The sequence below is a fragment of the Perissodus microlepis genome, chromosome 4 (assembly GCF_051167445.1).
Source record: "Perissodus microlepis isolate ML-2025 ecotype Zambia chromosome 4, ASM5116744v1, whole genome shotgun sequence".
NCBI lineage: Eukaryota > Metazoa > Chordata > Actinopteri > Cichliformes > Cichlidae > Perissodus > Perissodus microlepis.
Window position 1 is genome coordinate 31,186,732 of NC_140464.1, and position 18,634 is coordinate 31,205,365.

Genomic DNA, 18,634 nt, shown 5'->3' on the forward strand with positions numbered 1-18,634 from the left:
ACATATTATAGACCAACAAGTTATATATCAGTTTTGGCAAATACCAAAAATCAGTTTTTGGCAGACGATCATTTTTTGGCACAAACACCGGAAATTAGGTTTTATTTTGAAATTATGTCACACGTTTTATTACAATAATTTGTATGAATTTGAAAACTAAAACTAAAAACTGGATTGATTGTGCTTTACGAAGTTAAAAAAGGTTATTTTCATTTTCTCAGTGTCCATACATCCTAGTACAGTCTATCTGCGTTCTGGTGAACTTAGCGCACACAATAGCGGAAGTCGGGAGGAGTGAATCCTCTCGCTCTCACGTATCGATCTGCGCGTTTCTGGCAGCTCAGGGAAGCTAGCACGTTTCTTTCAGAGTCGGAGTGACGCTCGAGTTCCCCTTCTGCCAGCTTTCTCTCTTCGTATTCTTCCTAACTCCATCCAAGAACGACCACGCACAGCGAGATTTGCTCCCACAGTGGTTTCTTCTTATTATGGCTGTTAGCAGCACCAAGACGGTGTACGAGATTTTCCAAAGCATGGAGTACGGGCCAGCAGCAACTTCTAGCACTGCTACTGCACAGGTACAGATTACGTTCAGATTCATAGTAGGAGACTGCTTTAAAACTAAACTTACTCACAGCATGCTGTGCTGCGGAGTTAGTGGATACCTATATAGGTTATTGGACTCGTGAAGTTGCTTAACTGTTAGCCCAGTGTACCTCACAAGACAAACATGTGACATAACTAAACACATAATTACATTATAATGTGTCAAGGGATTACTGTTCATGTAGATTTTTTTTTATGTCCGTATCCCACCGTAGTCCGTGAAAAACATTTTAGGGGTTTCCTCTTTTTACGTGAACTTGAAAACAGGAGCTTCTGCCAAATACCAAATGTAGAAGATGGGATCTCTCAGTAAAGGTTTACCCCTCGTTCATGGTGTCAGGCCTGCTAAAACTAAGTAAAATCAGCTGGCTACTCCCATCTTCTGTGTACAGTCTATGATTGCTACACGCAAACAGCTCTGTTAAAACAGCTGTGTAAAGGTTTTTGTGGCTGTCAGGACATTGAAGGTTTACAAAGAGTACTAAATTACTGGATAAGCACTCAAACCACTAGCATGCTGTAATTTGACAGCCCACATCATGTAGAGCACGAGAGACCATAGTACCAGTACCACGACTGAGTTAATACATACTGCTAAAAAATGCCGTTGGTGCTTTGCAGAGAGTTGAGCTCTGTACTTTGGTCTTCAGTCTGTAAATAGCTGACACTCTTCACTTTGCCTACCCGCCTTTATCAGTCACTGCCATGTATATTGGTCTCTTCAACCAGTAAAACGTTTTTTTTTGGTTTTGGGTGCTGCTCATCTGCAGTCCATAATTTCATGAGTGTTTTAATAACGACGTTAACATGTTGTGGATTTAAAATGTTTAGAGCGCGATGGACTGTAGTTTTCTTTTCTTATTTTCAAAATAATGCACATCTCTTATATGCAAATGCTTAGATTTGCAAAAACATTAGAAGGGCCTCCTTTACCTGTAAGACTCCAGATAACAGCTTGTCTGAGATGTTCGGCATCCTCATCCTCCTCTGTACTCATACAGGCACGGTTTGATAAAAGATTTTTTTTACTTTAATTCAAGGATTTTCATAAATCTGCAGTAACCTTTTAACAAAACTGAATCTGTGTGTGAGTGTTGGTCTCTCTGTTCTGGAGCTGATCCTTCCCCCGTTCCCTTTCTTCTTCATCAGGCCTGGCTGGAGCATCGTTCCCGTTCTCTGGGTCTCTTCATTGACGGTAAATTTGTCTGTTCAGCAGACGGACGGAGCTGCTCCCTGGCTGATTCTAAAGGTGAGAGCAGCCCAAGCACACAGTTACACAGAAGTTAAAACTTTTCATTACAAGTCAGTGTTTCAGACTTTTTACAAACATCCTAATGATAATGATGGTCTCAGTGTTTTGCCTGCCTGCTCTCCAGGAAGTATTGTATGCAGCACAGCATGCGCTGAAGAAGCTGATATTTCCCAGTGTGCCTCCTCTGCTGTTAACGCTTTCAAGTCCTGGAGCAGCCTGAGCTGCAACCAAAGGGCCAAAGTGCTCCTCAGGTCCAACAAACACACCTTCACACACCTCGCTGCTTTGTTTTTGAGCCACCAGTTTAACATAAAGATGAATTTCTGTCCTCTAACAGGTTGGTGAGTGTCCTCGGGCAGCACGGCCAGTGTCTCTCAGAGTTGTGTGAGCTCTGTGAGGCCTCCTGCTCCACTGCCGCCCTGGTCAGGCTGCTGCAGTTCTACAGCAGCTGGGCGCAGCTCAGAGACACACTCCTCACTGACTGGACACCTCTGGGTAAGTGAATTCAGCTATCTTTACAAAATGCTCTCAGTCTTTTTATTGTGTTGTTTCGTAATTTTGCTTATTTTTTATCTTCCAGGTGTGGTGGCAGTGGTGACCTCGAAAGACTGTCCTCTCTATTCGCTTCTGCTCAAAGTCCTGCCAGCACTGGCTATGGGTAAAACACACACACCGATGTTTGTAGCTGAACCCTGATCTGACTCTAACATCAAATCTGAACATTTCAAAATAGTCTTAATACCTGAGTTTAAAAGTGAAATACTGAAATGTCTCAGTTTAAACATTTGAGATGAAATACTATTTTATAAGAGATTCATTTGGTTCTTATTTACTTTTCCTGCAGTGTCCCAACTTTTTCAGAATTGTTTTTTGTGATCCGTTGTTAGATCCTAGTTACTATCAAATGTATCCAGATCTTTGATGTGGGAAAAACATCAAAGCACTTCTCTCATCAACCACCAACGAGCCCTGCAGCCTGTGGTTATATTCATCGATTCATACTTTAGTTGATTAATAAATTATATGGTTTATTAAATACCAGAAAATTCATCCAAAGGCCAAAGATGTGTAGCTTAAGATTAGTCATGAGAGAGAAGCCAATTATCTCTTGTTTGTAATTTGTTATCATCTTAATTGTTTAGGTTTTCTATCTTTATTTGTGGTGTAAGAGGAGCTGTGAGGTATAAATGAATACTTCTTCCTTCTAGGCAACTCTGTGGTGGTTGTCCCCGGTCAGAGCACGGCCCCCCCAGTACTACTACTGGCTCAGCTTTTTACAGGAGTAGGACTTCCTGCTGGGGCTCTTAATGTGCTAACAGGAAGTGACATAACACTGGGTGTCAAAGTGGCCCAGAACCACAGCATCAGTTACGTCAACTACTGCGGCAACAAGGAGGTGTGTTTGTGTGCCATGTTTACATATCTTTGTGGGGACCAGAAATGGGAATGTTACTATACTTGTGGGGACCAACAGCCTGTATGGCAGGGGTACGGAGCTCCAGGCCTCGAGGGCCGGTGTCCTGCAGGTTTCAGATGTGTCCTTGAGCCATCACAGCTGATTTAAATGGCTAAATTACCTCCTCAACATGTCTTGAAGTTCTCCAGAGGCCTGGTAATGAACTGATCATTTGATTCAGGTGTGTTGACCCAGGGTGAGATCTAAAACCTGCAGGACACCGGCCCTCGAGGCCTGGAGTTCCCCACCTCTGCCTTATGGGGACAAAATGCCTGTCCCTTCGAGTGTGAGGGCATTTTTGAGACTCTTAATGTGGTTTTGGTGTCAGGGTTACTGTTAGGTTATGGTTCGGCTTAGGCAAGGTTTGGATTAGGCATTGATTTTTGATGATTAGGGTTAGGGAAAGCATTATGTCAATTAGACGTCCCCACTAAGATATGAAAACACGACTCTGTGTGTTTTTGTGAGAGTGAGTGAAATGGAGTCCAAATGGTTGAGCTGTGTGTAAGAAAATGTTTCCCTGCTCTTTGAGGACGGAGTGATGCTGTGTAAGGCCACAGCAGGGATGGGAGTTCCTGTGTCGGTGTCACCGTGCGTAGGCTCCGCCTGTCCCTTCATCATCTTTGAGTCGGCAGATATTAACAGTGCTGTGGATGAGGTGATGGAGGCCGCCTTCAGGAAGAAGAAAGAGGTACGCTTATAGAGCGACGAGGTAACTCCTATTCCAGCGACACATCCCTGAGCCTGTTTGACGGGACTCTCCTCCCCTCTGCCTGCAGGTCTTCTGGGTGTTGTGTGTGCAGGAGAGTGTGGTGGACAGTGTTGTTGCCCATCTCAGGTTGCGAATGGCCAAGATGAATTGTGTGACCCTGCCCAGTGAGGCAGACAGGGAACGGGTGGATGCTGCTGTGCAGGAAGCTCAGCAGCTGGGAGCCACGGTTAGTAAGAAGACTTTGAGCCATCAGGGTTTAAAAATGTTAATGCCAGGAAAAGTTTCAACGAACTTGAAGGTTCCCTTAGATTAGTCTGCTGATGGTGTGTACCACTTTGTCTTCATTTTCCTCGGAGTTTACTGCCCATAACTAGCAGTTTTAAATAATCTCTCCTCAGTTGGTTCAGTCCTGTGCTGATCCCACGTCAGGTGCCCAGTATCCTTCCACTGTGCTCTGTGGGGTGGCCCCCTCCTCACCATGTGTGCTCAACCCCTGTCCTGGACCACTGCTGCCCCTCATGACCTTCAGAAGCAACACAGAAGCCGTGACTCTTGGTAAGAACCTTCATGTGAAAACGTCTCCTATAAGACACCAACGTGAATAAGGTTTCAGGGTTTTTTAAAGGGTTGCATTTGCATCGTTATCAGAGACCTGGGTGTTGAATAAGGCGCCGGAGTAACATTTTCTGCCCTGTGCAGGGAACCACAGTCCTCACGGTCAGGCAGCATCCATCTGGACCGAAGACCTCACCCTCGCTCTGGAGACAGCTCAGAGGTACATCTGTATTCTCTGCTTTCTGTCCTTCTGTTAATGTTCTGCTAACTGTCTGTTTCCTCTTTCTCCTTCTCTTCGTTTATTTGTTGACTTTTCTTTTTACTTTCCTATACAGTCATTTCTTCACAACCACCTGTGCTCGGTGTAAAGCCAATACATTGACTTTCATGGTCGGCTTCACATCTCGTGACTGTCCATTTAGTACTAAAATTCATATTTATTTCCTTTTTTAAAATTAATATTTCTTCTTCGTGTCCTCCCAGTTTGTCAGTTGGCTCTGTGTGGGTGAATTCCCACTCCATCTGTGACCCCTGTCTGCCCGCCTCCGGTCACAAAGACAGCGGGACCTGCACCGATGGAGGACAGGAGGTTTGTTTCAGGAGTTTGTGGTTTTGACAGGCCGACAGAGCCTGGATCTGTAACACTGCTTGCACATGCTGGTGTAGTTCAATGTTTGAATTCTGCTTCACCTGGGTGTCGTCTCACTGTTCTTAGTTTAGTGTTTCCTGTTAGGCTCTTATAGCCACGCAGCACTTCTTCTTGGGGTTCTTATTGGTCTCTAGCTCCGTAGACACCAGCTCCTGCAGTGCAAAACATCCCTACTAAACACGCCCACATAAATCACTCACTCGATAGTTATATCCCCTCTTTATTCTGTCAGGGTCTGTACCAGTTTCTACGCCCCTCCTCTTCCTGCCCCCCTCTTCCTCGCTCCTCTCCCGTCTCCATGGACTACACGCAGTTCGGAACAGAAACGTCCCCACCTATCATTCCTGCTGAGTCGGACCCTGCCAGGTATGTTTGTGAAGCGTTATAGCTGTGTAAATACCACATTTCTATTTTCTGGTAAATGTTGCAGGAAAAATGTGTTGCACAGCACTAATCGCATCATTAAAGACATTTTCTTTCTTTTTTCTAGAGCCCCTCAGTCCCACCTGCAGTTTGTTGCTGGTAAAGCATGTAAATCAGTGTCTGGCTGCAGTGTGGCTGTGCAGCCACCAGGTGGTAGTGGTGGTCTGTTAGCCTACTGCCCAGACGGGGGCCGGAAGGACGTTCGCAATGCTGTGGAGGCTGCTGTCAAAGTCCAGCCAGGGTGAGAGTGCAAACTACGTGTACGTGTTCACAAACACGTACACGTCATTCAAAAAAACCAAAAACACAACTGAGGTTTGTGTACTCGCACAACAGATGTTGTTGAGAGTTTATGAAACTGCACAGATATTCCAATATGTAGTCACTATATTACTGGAAAAGCCATCAAGTAATGATGTAGGTACAAATCATCCCTGTAGTATTTCTGGATGGTTTCACAGGTTCTTTCAAGTCTTTTCTTAAAAGTGGAGACAGAGTTCACCTCCCACACCTGCACCTAGTTCCACAGAAGGGCTGAAAGCTGATTCTGCATTGAGACACTGCCAGTCTGAGAGCAGAGTGCTTTGTTGGTATACTACGGTAATATGAGGATTTTAAGATGTGATTATTTAAGACCTTGAGAAGGATTTAAAATGAAATTCTGCATCTACGACTGAGTCACTAAAGAAATGTTAATATTTTTAACTTCGAGTCAGACGAGGCTGTTCGACTAGTAGAGTCACAAAGTAGAAATCTGGAGAGTGAACTGAGCAGCGCAGATCCACTTTAATATTGTTTGTTACATTTTTACTCCATATACACAACATGTAGATGGTGTCCTCTGAGCCTTCCTTGTGGAACATTTTGTTCTTAATCTGCTCTTATCAGCCGGGTTACTGTAGGGCTGTGTGCGTTTACCATCAGTCAATGTACAACTTGACTTGAGATAAAAAGACAAAGTGCAGAGTCATGAACTCGACACAAACTGCTTACAGAGTTTTATTCCACTGAAATCTCACAAACACAAGCTGTGAAGCAGGACATGTGGCCATTACTCATCGGCAGTCTCTAACAGTTTATAGATTTTATCCACGGTAATGAAGTTTAACCTGACAGACACATAAATCCCAACAAATGGCATCAGGTTGTTTTTGTTTTTTATATTATTATTGTTGTATTTCTTTGAATGCCTTTGTCTCTTGTAGCTGGATGAAAAAGAGCCCGTCTGCACGTGCCCAGTCACTCTACTCTCTGGCCAAGGGCCTTGAGGCGAAGAGGCGGGACATAGCTGCAGCAATCAACACACAGACCGGCCTGTCAATGGACAAGGCTGAGAAGGAGGTGGAGCTCAGCATTACCAGGCTCAGCGTTTGGGCCGCTTACTGTGACAAAGTCCAGGGAGGAGCACTGGTGAGACCTTTCATGTTACACAAAGCTGCTAAAGATGCTGAAACATAATAGAAAAGTATCAGCTGAGGCCGTCTGATCGCTCGTTGTTTCCCTCTCCTTCAGCCCATGCCAAACTCTGGCTCCGCTCTCTCCATCCCTGAAGCCCTGGGAGTCATGGGGGTCGTCCTACCTGACTACAATCCCCTCCTCTCCATGGTAACCGTGCTTGGGGCAACTATTGCCACAGGCAATGCTGTTATTATGGTCCCCAGTCAAAAGTATCCACTGCCTGTCTTGGCATTCATTAAGGTAAGTGTATAAATGTGCTGTGTGGCAAGTGGCAGGGAACCTTTAGAAAGAAGTTGCATGTTTCAGTTGGAACACAAAGTCAAACACGCAGAAGTCGGTGGAACAGAAGTAACACGAACTGAAGTAATACGTCTTTGTTATTCAGAGGCAGCTGACCTGAATATCGTCTCAACTTAGGGGTCAAACTAGTGATTGTACAAGTGAATCGAAAAGTCTACACAACCATTTAACTGGCCCAGGTTTGTATGAAATGTCAGTACACCGTGTGGGTCAGAAGCAGAGCTGCTGTCATTCTAGAGGAAAGGCTCGCCACCCTGCAGCCATTTTAAACATGCGCGGGCACTTATGTGAGCATGTCGATTAACTTTAAAGTCAGTCGTCAGCATGACATAATCATGCACGTGCAGAAACGCCAGTCAGATGTGATAAGAAGCGCCGTTAAGCAAAAATAATAATAACGGCTTTTGTCCATTTTATGTCCACCACCACGTTTGCTGGTGTTTCTGGTATACTGCAGCAGATTGCTTACATTGCTCAGGACGCTGCACTCTGTTTACACTCGCAGGAGGTGCACGTCCTGGGCAGGGAGCACAGAGTCAAAGAGACCAATTACATGAAAAGAGTCTCTCAGTATGTCATTCTGTGCTGTGATTACAGCCGTTCACCAACTCTGTGAACAGTCCTCGTAGCCATTGATCAATGATCACGACAACGAGCATACTAACAATCATGAAGCTGAGCTTGTGGCTCAGCTAATATGTGATTCTAAAGTGGCTGTTGGTGTGATGGTAAATAGTGATCTAAGTGTTAGCCTCTTAATAATAATTTGAGGATAGGGTGTGCAGGCATAAGGGATCTGAGCCGAGGATAAAGGAGTCTTCATGCGTTGAACACATGAAGTGAACTGTACTGAAATAAATCATCACCGGATGAGTGTTAAATGTCTGGACCTAGCTGGATGCATCATAGTGCTAAAAGGGCTTTGAGGGTAATCCCTAAATCTGCACAGCTCTGTGCGGCTGAACTTGTCAGGTCACGTCTAACATGCGTGCACGTATTTTGCTTTATGTGTTGCAAAGAAGCTCTGAAGATGTTTTTAATCAAAGGTAAAACCTTGGAAATGTACTTGGTGTCTGAAGGAAACAACAGCTGTTTGCTCAAATGGAAATAATGTGCAATGGTTTTTGAAAAGTCTGCTTATAGTGTCATGATTGTTTTAGTTATGTGCAGTTCCAGATCCTTTGAGTGTTGCATCTATTCTGGGTTCCCTCAGAACATGTTTGGTTGGCCTGCTATTGTAAGACATGGTGCCTAAATGGTTTTGTACAGCCTAAGCAAGAAAAAGACGTAGGTGAGTCGACTGTTGGTTAGATAATGCTTCCTAATGGAGAGTTTGAAAGTCTTAGATTGTACCTTAATGTTGCGGGCCTGTTTCTAGCCAGTTTTTCTAAGTTGGTCAGCATTAAAAGTGCTTGGTCAGCCCAGCTTAAGCTGCAGTCGATCACGAGGCTGTCAGTGTAAACTTGTGTGCACATCTGTTTTCATTTAAGATGAAAACTTGACTGTAGACTTGAAGCAAGTCTTCGGTTTTCTCAGTTGATTTCAGTCAGCTTGACCTGCATTAAAAAGCACCGTGAATCATAAAAACTGGTTGTTATCTTTATTGCACCTTTTCTTTCTCAGGTGCTCCAGTCCTCGGACTTGCCAGCAGGTCTGGTAAACGTTATAACAGGAAGTCGAGACCAGCTGACTGTGGCTCTGGCTAATCACAGTGTCATCAAGGCCATCTGGTACTGGGGCAGTGCTGAGGTGAGGCTAACTCTTTTAGCTAACTCATTTTGCATTAAACTGAGCTCCTGAGTGTAGGATTGAGTTCCTTCTCCCAAATTAGGCCTGCCTCATATAATCGCCTACACTCGCTTCACTTTTCTGATTTCCTGCTGCAGGGCTGCCAGTACCTCCAGTACACCTGCACTAGTCCGCTAAAAACCCTGCGCCTGTGTGAGGACCAGGAAGGGAAAGATGGGGAGCTAGACTGGACTCGGTGCCATCCGTCATTCCTGGAAGAAATGTGGAGAAGCGCTGTGCAGTGGAAGAGTGTATGGATTCCTACAGCTTAAAGCCGAACGGCAGGAAGAAGGAAAAGAGTTACAGTTTGGATCATGGAGCGTTTGACTGTGACCTGAAAAATCAGAAATCATCACAGGTCAGACAGAAGGGGAGGAGGGATTTTAAAAGCAAAGAAACATTAGATGTTAAATTAAATTTTGAGATTATATTAGGAATGGGTGACATAAAGCACTTAATAGACAGACGAGGGATGTTAACAGTGTTGCTGATATATATATATATATAAGCTGATTTTTGTTGCCAACATGGTTTAAAAATGATCCTAAAACGGAAAAATATTCACTGTGATTAAGACGAAAGGTTTTTCCCTTTTACGTCCCTGTGACAGTCAATGCAGAGACCCTAAAAACATTTCATGCATCTTCACTATTTTCATTTAAATGTTTGTCGGTTTACTGAAGATTATCGAGCAGAGCAGTAGCTACCCGTCAGAATAATCAATTCATTGTTGAGTTTGTCATTTTGGTTTTTAAATAAATATAAAAAACAATGCTAGCCAAAGTAACATCCATTAGAGCTACTGCAACATTTTGCTTGATTAGTCAAAACAATCAATAAATTGAAGGTTTATTAACAATAGCTGCTCTTTAATAATGTTGGGATTCCTTTATTTTAGTCATAACATGCTATCATGATAATAACCCTGCTGATTTTCTACCTCTGTTATGCGTATTTGAATTAACCCTCACATGTCTGATTGGTGTTTTGTACACATCCATAAATTTTTATGCAGATAAAATAAGAGGTCAGGTATCACAAGTTATTTCAAAGTAGGTCATGTTCACATTTCTTTCCACGTTAACGAATAATCCACGTGAACCGTGACAAACCTCAGGAGAACTTTGGCTCAGATTATTGCGCCTGTGTTGCAGGGTCAGTGGATATTAAATAGATAAAGTTGTGTGTTATGGGCTTGAGTATGTTCTGTGGGGGCCATTCCACTTCCTGCTCAGAAGTTAAGACAGACAGAAATTAGGTGCAATTCAGAAAAGGTCACAGCAGGGGGCGCTCACAGGGTAGTTCTCAGTGATTAGGAGTGAATACAGATAAACGTGAACAATATATATATTTTTTATTTTGTTTTTGACAATACAGCAACACTTATGTACTAAATTTTTTCTTAGAGAAAAGCCAAAAAAATACTTCCAATCTGGTGACGTATGCTGAGAGGTCCTCGAAAAAACCCTTTGTGGCACCTGTTTCTAAACAGCAACTAAAACACACATTAGATGTGCGGTTTAACTACAACAGAACCTTACATGTATAGGAAGCAGCGGGTATCAGAGGGGTATACTACGGCTTCAACACAGCTAGCCTTTGTTTGTGTTCGCTGGCTTGACAAAACCTAAAAGCCCAGTTGGAGATAACAGGAACCTCGACGCTGGTTATCAGCTTTCTCCTGTAGTAGCTGCAAATCCAGCTACGTGAATAAGATTAGGCAGCAGATTTGAATGAAGTATAAAAACATTTGTTCATTTTTTTGCAGTTTGCACTTCTGTAACTTTACAGCTGGCCTTCATTCAGTCAGTTTAATAAAGTCTGGCTTAACAATCATGCAGGTACTTAAAACATGCTGTAAAGAAAGGATCCAGAGAAAATGTTTTACTTCAGGATCTTTCTAAACCAAAGCACCAGGTTGTGTTCAGCATAAGTTACCATGGTGATTTAGTAGAAAGAGAGCAACTTTTGTGACACAGAAAACTCTTTAAGCTCAACGTAGCTGACTGAGGATGTAATCGAGCTTCGTAGTGCACCACTCGGGTGGCTCCTGCACACTTCATGCCTGTAAATGTTCTGTGGCGCTATGATGTATTTCTTTACTTAGAGGAGGGTTTACTACAAATCAAATGTGCAGAGCCCTTCGACTTAAAATCTAATGATATTTTCCAAAGAAAAGTGTCCACCCAAAATGTAAATTGTTGGACTGCATCTCTGTCGTCCACTGTTCATTCAGAACGGTCTTGTGATTGCCCCGTATAAAAACCCTGAACTCCAGAGAGCGGCCGTGTTTGCTAAAATGTTGCTTTATTCTCAAGCTGCCAGAACTACTCAAGCAGCTACAGTTTGTGTGATTTGCCCCGGTGTCAGAATAACAAGCATTTAGCTGAAGTTTGCACTCCTGGAGCTTCTAAAGAATTATGGTCTGCATCTTGGTGCTAATTATGCTGTTCGCATCTGAGCAATCAAATCACACCAAAGGGAGTCCAGTTTAACTGCACTGAAAAGAGTTCTTCATTGAAATATTTCAGCTGGGGGGAACTATGCATACTTTGCAACTTGAAGCCGTGTCAGCCTTACAGATCTGTCAGTGACTCAGCAAAACAAACAAAAAGCAGCAGTACATGGATCCAACTTCCTGTGTCATGTGTCTTTTGCTGTACATTAATACTGTAATTTGTAGCCATGAAAGGTCAAATCTGACTCTGTCGTGCAAAAACATTCCAAGTGACATTTCATTTGTTTCCAAATTCACATTGTGAAATAAAACCAATAAAACAAACAAATGTCAAGTGTGTCTGTTTAAAAAACGAATATTTAAAGAAAAAGATTGTCTGGAAATGTATTGTTTTATTTCTTTTTCCCATTACTCACAAATACATTAGCTTTTCTAGCGTCTAATGTTTAAGTTATATTTCTACAACTGTCTGTGCTATTGCAGAATTCTTCTGTAGATTTCGATTTGGGATCTTTGAAAGCTGTTTTTCTCTGCTACACGTATTGCATCAACACTTCTTAAACGAATAAATCCGGACTACTGATTTGATCAGTGTCTCTTAAATTATTTTATGCATAGAATAGGTTAAAGAAATATAAATGTACTTCCCTGCATTATCTATTTTTTATAAGAAAACAGCAACGCCGCCACTGCACATTGTAAACATACTGGCTCATATGTTTGATTGTGGCACTGTGACTGATCCTGGTTCTACTGGAGGTCTCTTCCTGTTAAAAGGGAGTTCTTTCTTTCCACTGTATCCAAGTGCTTACCCATAGTCTGATAGAGTTTTCTCTCTTATTGTAGCGTTTTTCCTTTATAAAAGTGCCTCGAGGCAACCGTTGTGAGTTGGTGATATACACTCAGCCCCCTTTTGTCTCCAGAACATCTTTACTTCTTCAGATTCAACAAGGTGCAGGAAACAAGCCTCGGACATTTGGGCCGATGTGACACGATGGGTTTGTCAGCTGCACGTCCATGATGCTAGTCTCCCATTCCTCCACATCCTAAGGGTGCTCGACCGGATTGATATTGAGTGCAGTGAACTCACTGTCATGCTCAGGAAACCAGTTTGCGATGACCGGAGCTTTGTGAAATAGTTTGTTATCCTGCTGGATGCATGCATCAAAAAATTTAGCTTCAGTTTCCTGTTATTAGCTGACAGGAGTGACACCTGGTGTGGTCTGCTGCTGCTGTAGCTCAAGGGTTGACATGCTGGGTGTTCGGAGATATTATTCTGCAAGTGATTATTTGAATTACTGTTGCTTTACTATCAGCTTCAAGCAGTTTGACTTTTCTCATCTGACCTCTGACACCAACATGGCATTTTAACCCAGAGAACTGCAGCTCACTGTATATCTTCTTTCTTTTTATAAACCTTGGTTGGAAACATCCCAGCAGGTCAGCAGCTTTAGGAATACTCGGACCAGCCAGTCTGACGCCAACAGCCATGCCACATTCAGAGTAAATCACATTTTCTGATCCTCAGTTTGAACATCAGCGAACCATCTTCACAATGTCTACATGAGTTGAACAAATGTACCTAACAAACATGTCTGAGAAAGTATGAATAAAATACAGTTCTTTTCGTTAATTACTACTAGTTCACACAGATAATTGGTCAAAAACATAGTTTCAGTAACTCAAGTACACTTTTGGTTCCTTCGTTCACACTTTCTGTTCCTTGTTCGTTTTTCCAAACCGGTCCCATCCAGCAGAGCACTGAGGTCAACTTACAATGAGATGCGATCACGAGGTGTCCTCCCTCTCACGGCCCTGTGACAAAAAAAGCAGAACGGAGAAAAAGGAAGACGGGTGCTGGCGGCTGCAGAATGCTGACTCACAGCGATGACATCGCACAACACTCAGCTGAACCTGATGGTACAACCCGGACTCATCGTCTTACACGAGAGTGCACAAAATAAAGATGGCAAAGCTGCTGTCTGAACTGCTCTGTCATCTTTGTTAAGTATGAGAGTGTGGAAAACAAAGCAAGTGTAGCCACTTGATGACGAGTGCTTATGTGTTATTGCAGGTGTTGGTGAAGTATCGTCAGCACAGGACAGCTTACAGTGCTTTTTAGTACAATGATAAGTGTGCAGTGACTGTGGATCTGTCTTTAGCTCGTCCTTCCTTACCTTGAGCTCTGTGGTTCCTCCATTTTCACAGAACACTAACTTATGTGATTGTTGTCTCTATACTGTGAAAGCCTTTTATTAACAATCATTTTTATTGCAGGACGAAATTTAGTTATAAGACTTGAGTGAAATAAAAGCCATGTGAACACAAAGCTATCTGTTGGTCTGGCATTAAATACATTTTCCAAACTTTGAGGAACATGTATTTGATTTTTTTATGGAACTTTTTATGTCTACTTCCTTATATCTTAATATGACACAGGAACTGGTGTCTTTACTCAGGTCATTATTTATTTAACAGTTTTATAACTTTTCAGATTGCAGTTTTCTTACCCTTGCTCCGTACCAAAAACTACAAATTTCTCCACTGATTTTGAATACTCTGACAAAATTAACACGTTTATGTTTTTCCGAATCCATTTTCTTTTATCTTGAAATATATGTAGAGGTGTTTTAAGTTTTTTTTCTGTGGTCATGGAAAATGCCTCTTATTAGTACATGGTCCTGATTGGACAGCGCTGCTCGTCTACAGGTATACAATGCATCATATGTAACACCTGTAGCTCTGACGCTCTGGAAAAACAAGTGTTGCTTCTCTGACTGAGGAATGTGTTATGTAATGATGTCTCTAGCTCTTGCAACTATGCTAAAAATGTAATGTGGCTTTATTTTGAACATGTTAAAATTACACAACAGCAACTACAAAAAAAGCACAAACAAACAAAAAGAAACATAAGGAAAAAATAACAACATTTTCAAAACGAAGTAGGAAGAAGGATACGCTTATTTAATCCCACGCATGTTTCCACTAAGTCATAACTAATAATCATCAGTGTGATTAATGGCCTGTCCTACAATAAATCCGTCCTTAGAATTTGTTACATGCATTTGGTTTTATAATTCCAACATCGTGGCAGGAGAGTTATTTACAGATGAATATACACATGTGCAAACACATATATACTGTGTAGATAGCGAGTAACAAAAACGTATCTCCTTCTTGTACCTTGAAAAAAAACCCATAATTTTGTACCACTATTTAAAATGTGTCAAACTAATAAGATGTAACCTTTGCATTATCATTGATGTGTTTGAGAGAGGTATTGTTTACTCTCGTACATTACGTGTCAGCTAAAATCACACACAGTACAGCAAATCATAAGGAGAACTAAACCTGTTCTGAGACATATTTTAGAGACAAGCAGTGTCGGCCTACGTGACTGCCACTGTGTGTGAAATGACACGTTCAGCCAAAAGGCTTACATATGTTCTCCTTAGTGTGCAGGAAGGTATCAATTACTCTAAGACAAGCAGACATGGTGGAAGTTATTCACTGGGAAAGAAAGAGTAGATCAGTAGGCTTTCTCTATCATTTCAACTGCTTAAAAGCAAGTCTAGTGATGTTCTTGCATTCATTTTATTATTAGAAAATGAAGCTGAAAGGGTGCAGCAAAGAAAATGCAGGCTCCGTCCTCGTGCTGGGAACACGTGATTACCAGCACACCTGTTCAGACTGGCAGGTCTCTCGGGCACAGTGGAAAAGTACTGGCTCACACCGCTGTAGGTGAATTGTAAGTTGATGAGCATGAAAGTCATGTTGTCTTGTAGTGCTTGACTTGATGTAAAGACAAAGTCAAGTTAAAGATAAACGTACAGAAGAGATATTTATGATTACATGAAGATGAATATTAAAGCTTACTGTATGTGTTTTGGGCTTTCTATTAAAAACATATCATGAGTGGATTTACTTCTACATGCACTTTACATAGAAAGGATTACGTATGTGACGTTGTGTTACACTTATACCTCAGCTGCAGTGAGACTATTCAAGGACAAGTTTAATCTAACACGATACTTTTACATAAACAGACTAATACAAAAATGTGTATACATGTCTTAGTTTTCGTTTTGTGTTACCCAGCAGTAGTAATGTTTCCACCTGGGAGGTTCTACTATTGCTGGTAATGTCTGCCAACAGTGCTGTGGTGTTGAGCAATGCAATGCAATAAGAAACACTTTGGTTGTAAACACCATTATCAGCAGTTTTTGGATGTCATGTGTTAGATTTATGGCGTAACTCTGCCTCAGTTTATGCTGCTGTTATGTAATCATTAACTAGCCTACAATAATATGCAAAAGTGTTCTTCTTTTGTACTTGTTGGTTAGAACAAATGCCCGTCTAAACATGTTGTTTTTGGAATTTTTCATTGATTCAACAAAAGAAGTGGAAACACAGTATGTGTTTTATTGACAGGCTGCAAGTAACAAAGCGCCTAAAGATGCAATTTAAAAAAGTTTTCTGTTATATATCGACACAATTGGGTCAACCTTTGGGTTTTGTGCCTTTTTGGCTTGAATGTTTCAAAGATCAGTCTTAAGTCCCTTTATTAAACAAGCAAAAAACATTTGTTTAAAAAACTTGTCCAGATAAAAGCTTCAAACGCCCTTCAGAACGGGGAATTATTGAGGTCTGGCTACTTGAAAAAGAAATATCAGGTTTGCACAGCAAATGCTGCAAATGCTGCGTCATGTTAGTTGCACAGCCGACACTGCTTGTCTCTAAAATATGTCTCAGAACAGGTTTAGTTCTCATGTTAGTTGCACAGCATTGTACGTATTAAACAGAGAAGCGATTTTACGCGTTTTGAGATTTATCGTTACATATCATATGTTGTTTATTTCCTGTTGAACTACGGAAAATGCTTTGTCATTGCACGTGACTATCTCCCAGCAGGTCACATTAAACATTAAAGTAATGCGGAGTTTTCTACGAATCAGGAGGAGAAAAAATGCAACTTCATCCTGTGAGTCACAGTTTGTACTGACACCCCGGCTCAGTGATTGGTGGAAACATACGTCACATCTGGCACGAGCACTTCCGGTGGAGTATAAATACAGGGACCCGCGAGTGCTTTGTTTCACACCAGGGGAGAAATCTTTGAGGAGTTCTTGCTTCAACAGTGTTTGAACGGAACTTCTTGACTTCGTCCCGCTTTATATTTTAGTTACTCTGCACTTCGGAAGAAAAATCCTTTTCTACTTGAGCACTACAGATAAAGTCGACGTAAAGCTTCATTTTTGCACCGTTTTTGTTAATAAAAAGCACAAGAAACGCCAGCCGAAATGGAGTCCCAAGTGCGTCAGAACTACCACCGCGACTGCGAGGCCGCCATCAACCGGATGGTGAACATGGAGCTGTTTGCGTCTTACACCTACACTTCTATGGTGAGAACACTTCATGTGATGCTGATGTCTATAATAACCTTAATCTCAAGCTATATTAGCTTAATGCTGGACAAAGAGAACAGTGAGTGGAGTCGTTAAATGTAAAGTCCGGTATGTTGTTACTAATTTCAGTAATGCATGATTTCAGTCGCAGCTCGTTTGTTGGTTGTTTATCACAGATGGGCAGGTTGCCAGATGCGGAGTGTCTTTTCAGCCCAAACACATCACTGAAAAACCCAAATGCTGCGTCATGTTAGTTTGGCTTTTCTTTAGTCTCGCGTTCAGCAGTTACCTCGGTGTAAACAGCTGAGCTATTGGTGGTGAATCATGTCTGTCTCCATAACTGTTTGTCACGATGCAGAATAATTGGTGCTGTGTACGATAACCTGTCTGATTTGTCAGGCCTTCTACTTTGACCGTGATGATGTGGCCCTGCCAGGCTTCTCCCACTTCTTCAAGGAGAACAGCCATGAGGAGAGGGAGCACGCTGACAAGCTGCTGTCCTTCCAGAACAAGAGAGGAGGTCGCATCTTACTCCAGGACATCAAGGTGTGTACAAACTGAACTAGTCCTGCTGTGACATACCTGACTGTGTCTCTAACACAGAAACTGGGATTAATGAGCAGTGTTATGACCCTTGTTCTCTTCCTGTTGTTGCATTAGTGTGTAATGTGTACACAGAGCTTAACACAAGTGTTCAGTCTTTAACAGAATTGTTTGTTGTGCAGAAACCAGAGCGTGACGAGTGGGGCAGCGGGCTGGAGGCCATGCAGTGTGCTCTGCAGCTGGAGAAGAATGTCAACCAGGCTCTGCTGGACCTGCACAAGCTGGCTTCTCAGCATAATGACCCTCATGTAAGTGCAAGTTGGAGGGAAGAGTTTGGGGTTAAAGACTGAACTAGTTCATGCTGTGTATGTTTGACAAATCATCAAATGTTAACTGTAGTTGGTTTGTTTTGCCAGCTGTGTGACTTCCTGGAGAGCCACTACCTGGATGAGCAGGTGAAGTCCATCAAGAAGCTGGGTGACCACATCACTAACCTCACCCGCATGGATGCCCACAACAACAAGATGGCAGAGTACCTGTTTGACAAGCACACTCTGGGTGACAAGAGCTAAATGCTGAGACCTAGAAGTCAAAATGTTAACAACAGGCTTTGACGTAAACTCACTTCTGCTCAAACTGATTTCTTTCCTGATTTCCTGGCTTTAAAGCTGGCATCAGTTCTTGTATGTTGTGGTGTTGTGTGAAATGTCACATGGCGCGATGGATGTTATCAGGGTATGGCTCTGCTTAAGCTGTCTGACTTTTGGAAATGTGTCTGATCTGTTCATCTAATAAACATTTTGAGCTGGATCTTTGGTCTGTCTGCATCTGTGACTCATTTTGCTGATTAGTTCAAGCAGTCTAAAGACTAAATAAATCACTGCTTCTTTACCTTGTCGACTTTGTCAGATTCTGGCGTTGACAAAGGTCGTCTCAGGTGTGAGTTAATATTTGTACACATTGGGACCAAATACAAAAAAGACCATATCAGATGTAAATGTTACTGGATATCTTTTGGTTTTCTCCCCAGTG

General features: G+C 42.2%; 2 protein-coding genes across 2 annotated transcripts; both read left to right on the forward strand.

The window, feature by feature from the left end:
• The first annotated feature begins 300 nt into the window (after positions 1-300).
• Positions 301-12,242, forward strand: aldh16a1 (aldehyde dehydrogenase 16 family, member A1). Its single transcript, XM_084927053.1, has 17 exons — positions 301-575; positions 1,753-1,852; positions 1,980-2,106; positions 2,193-2,350; positions 2,436-2,513; positions 3,064-3,251; positions 3,844-4,002; positions 4,091-4,249; positions 4,422-4,578; positions 4,723-4,798; positions 5,062-5,167; positions 5,460-5,593; positions 5,718-5,891; positions 6,856-7,060; positions 7,163-7,348; positions 9,032-9,157; positions 9,295-12,242. Exons 1-17 carry the CDS (start codon positions 486-488, stop codon positions 9,466-9,468), a joined length of 2,397 nt encoding a protein of 798 aa, XP_084783179.1. The 5' UTR covers positions 301-485; the 3' UTR covers positions 9,469-12,242.
• A 4,498-nt stretch (positions 12,243-16,740) lies between these two features.
• Positions 16,741-18,412, forward strand: LOC146389281 (ferritin, middle subunit). The gene is made up of 4 exons (XM_084927054.1): positions 16,741-17,056; positions 17,459-17,605; positions 17,785-17,910; positions 18,019-18,412. The coding sequence occupies exons 1-4, from the start codon at positions 16,955-16,957 to the stop codon at positions 18,172-18,174; spliced, it is 531 nt and encodes a 176-aa protein (XP_084783180.1). The 5' UTR covers positions 16,741-16,954; the 3' UTR covers positions 18,175-18,412.
• The last annotated feature ends 222 nt before the right edge of the window (positions 18,413-18,634 follow it).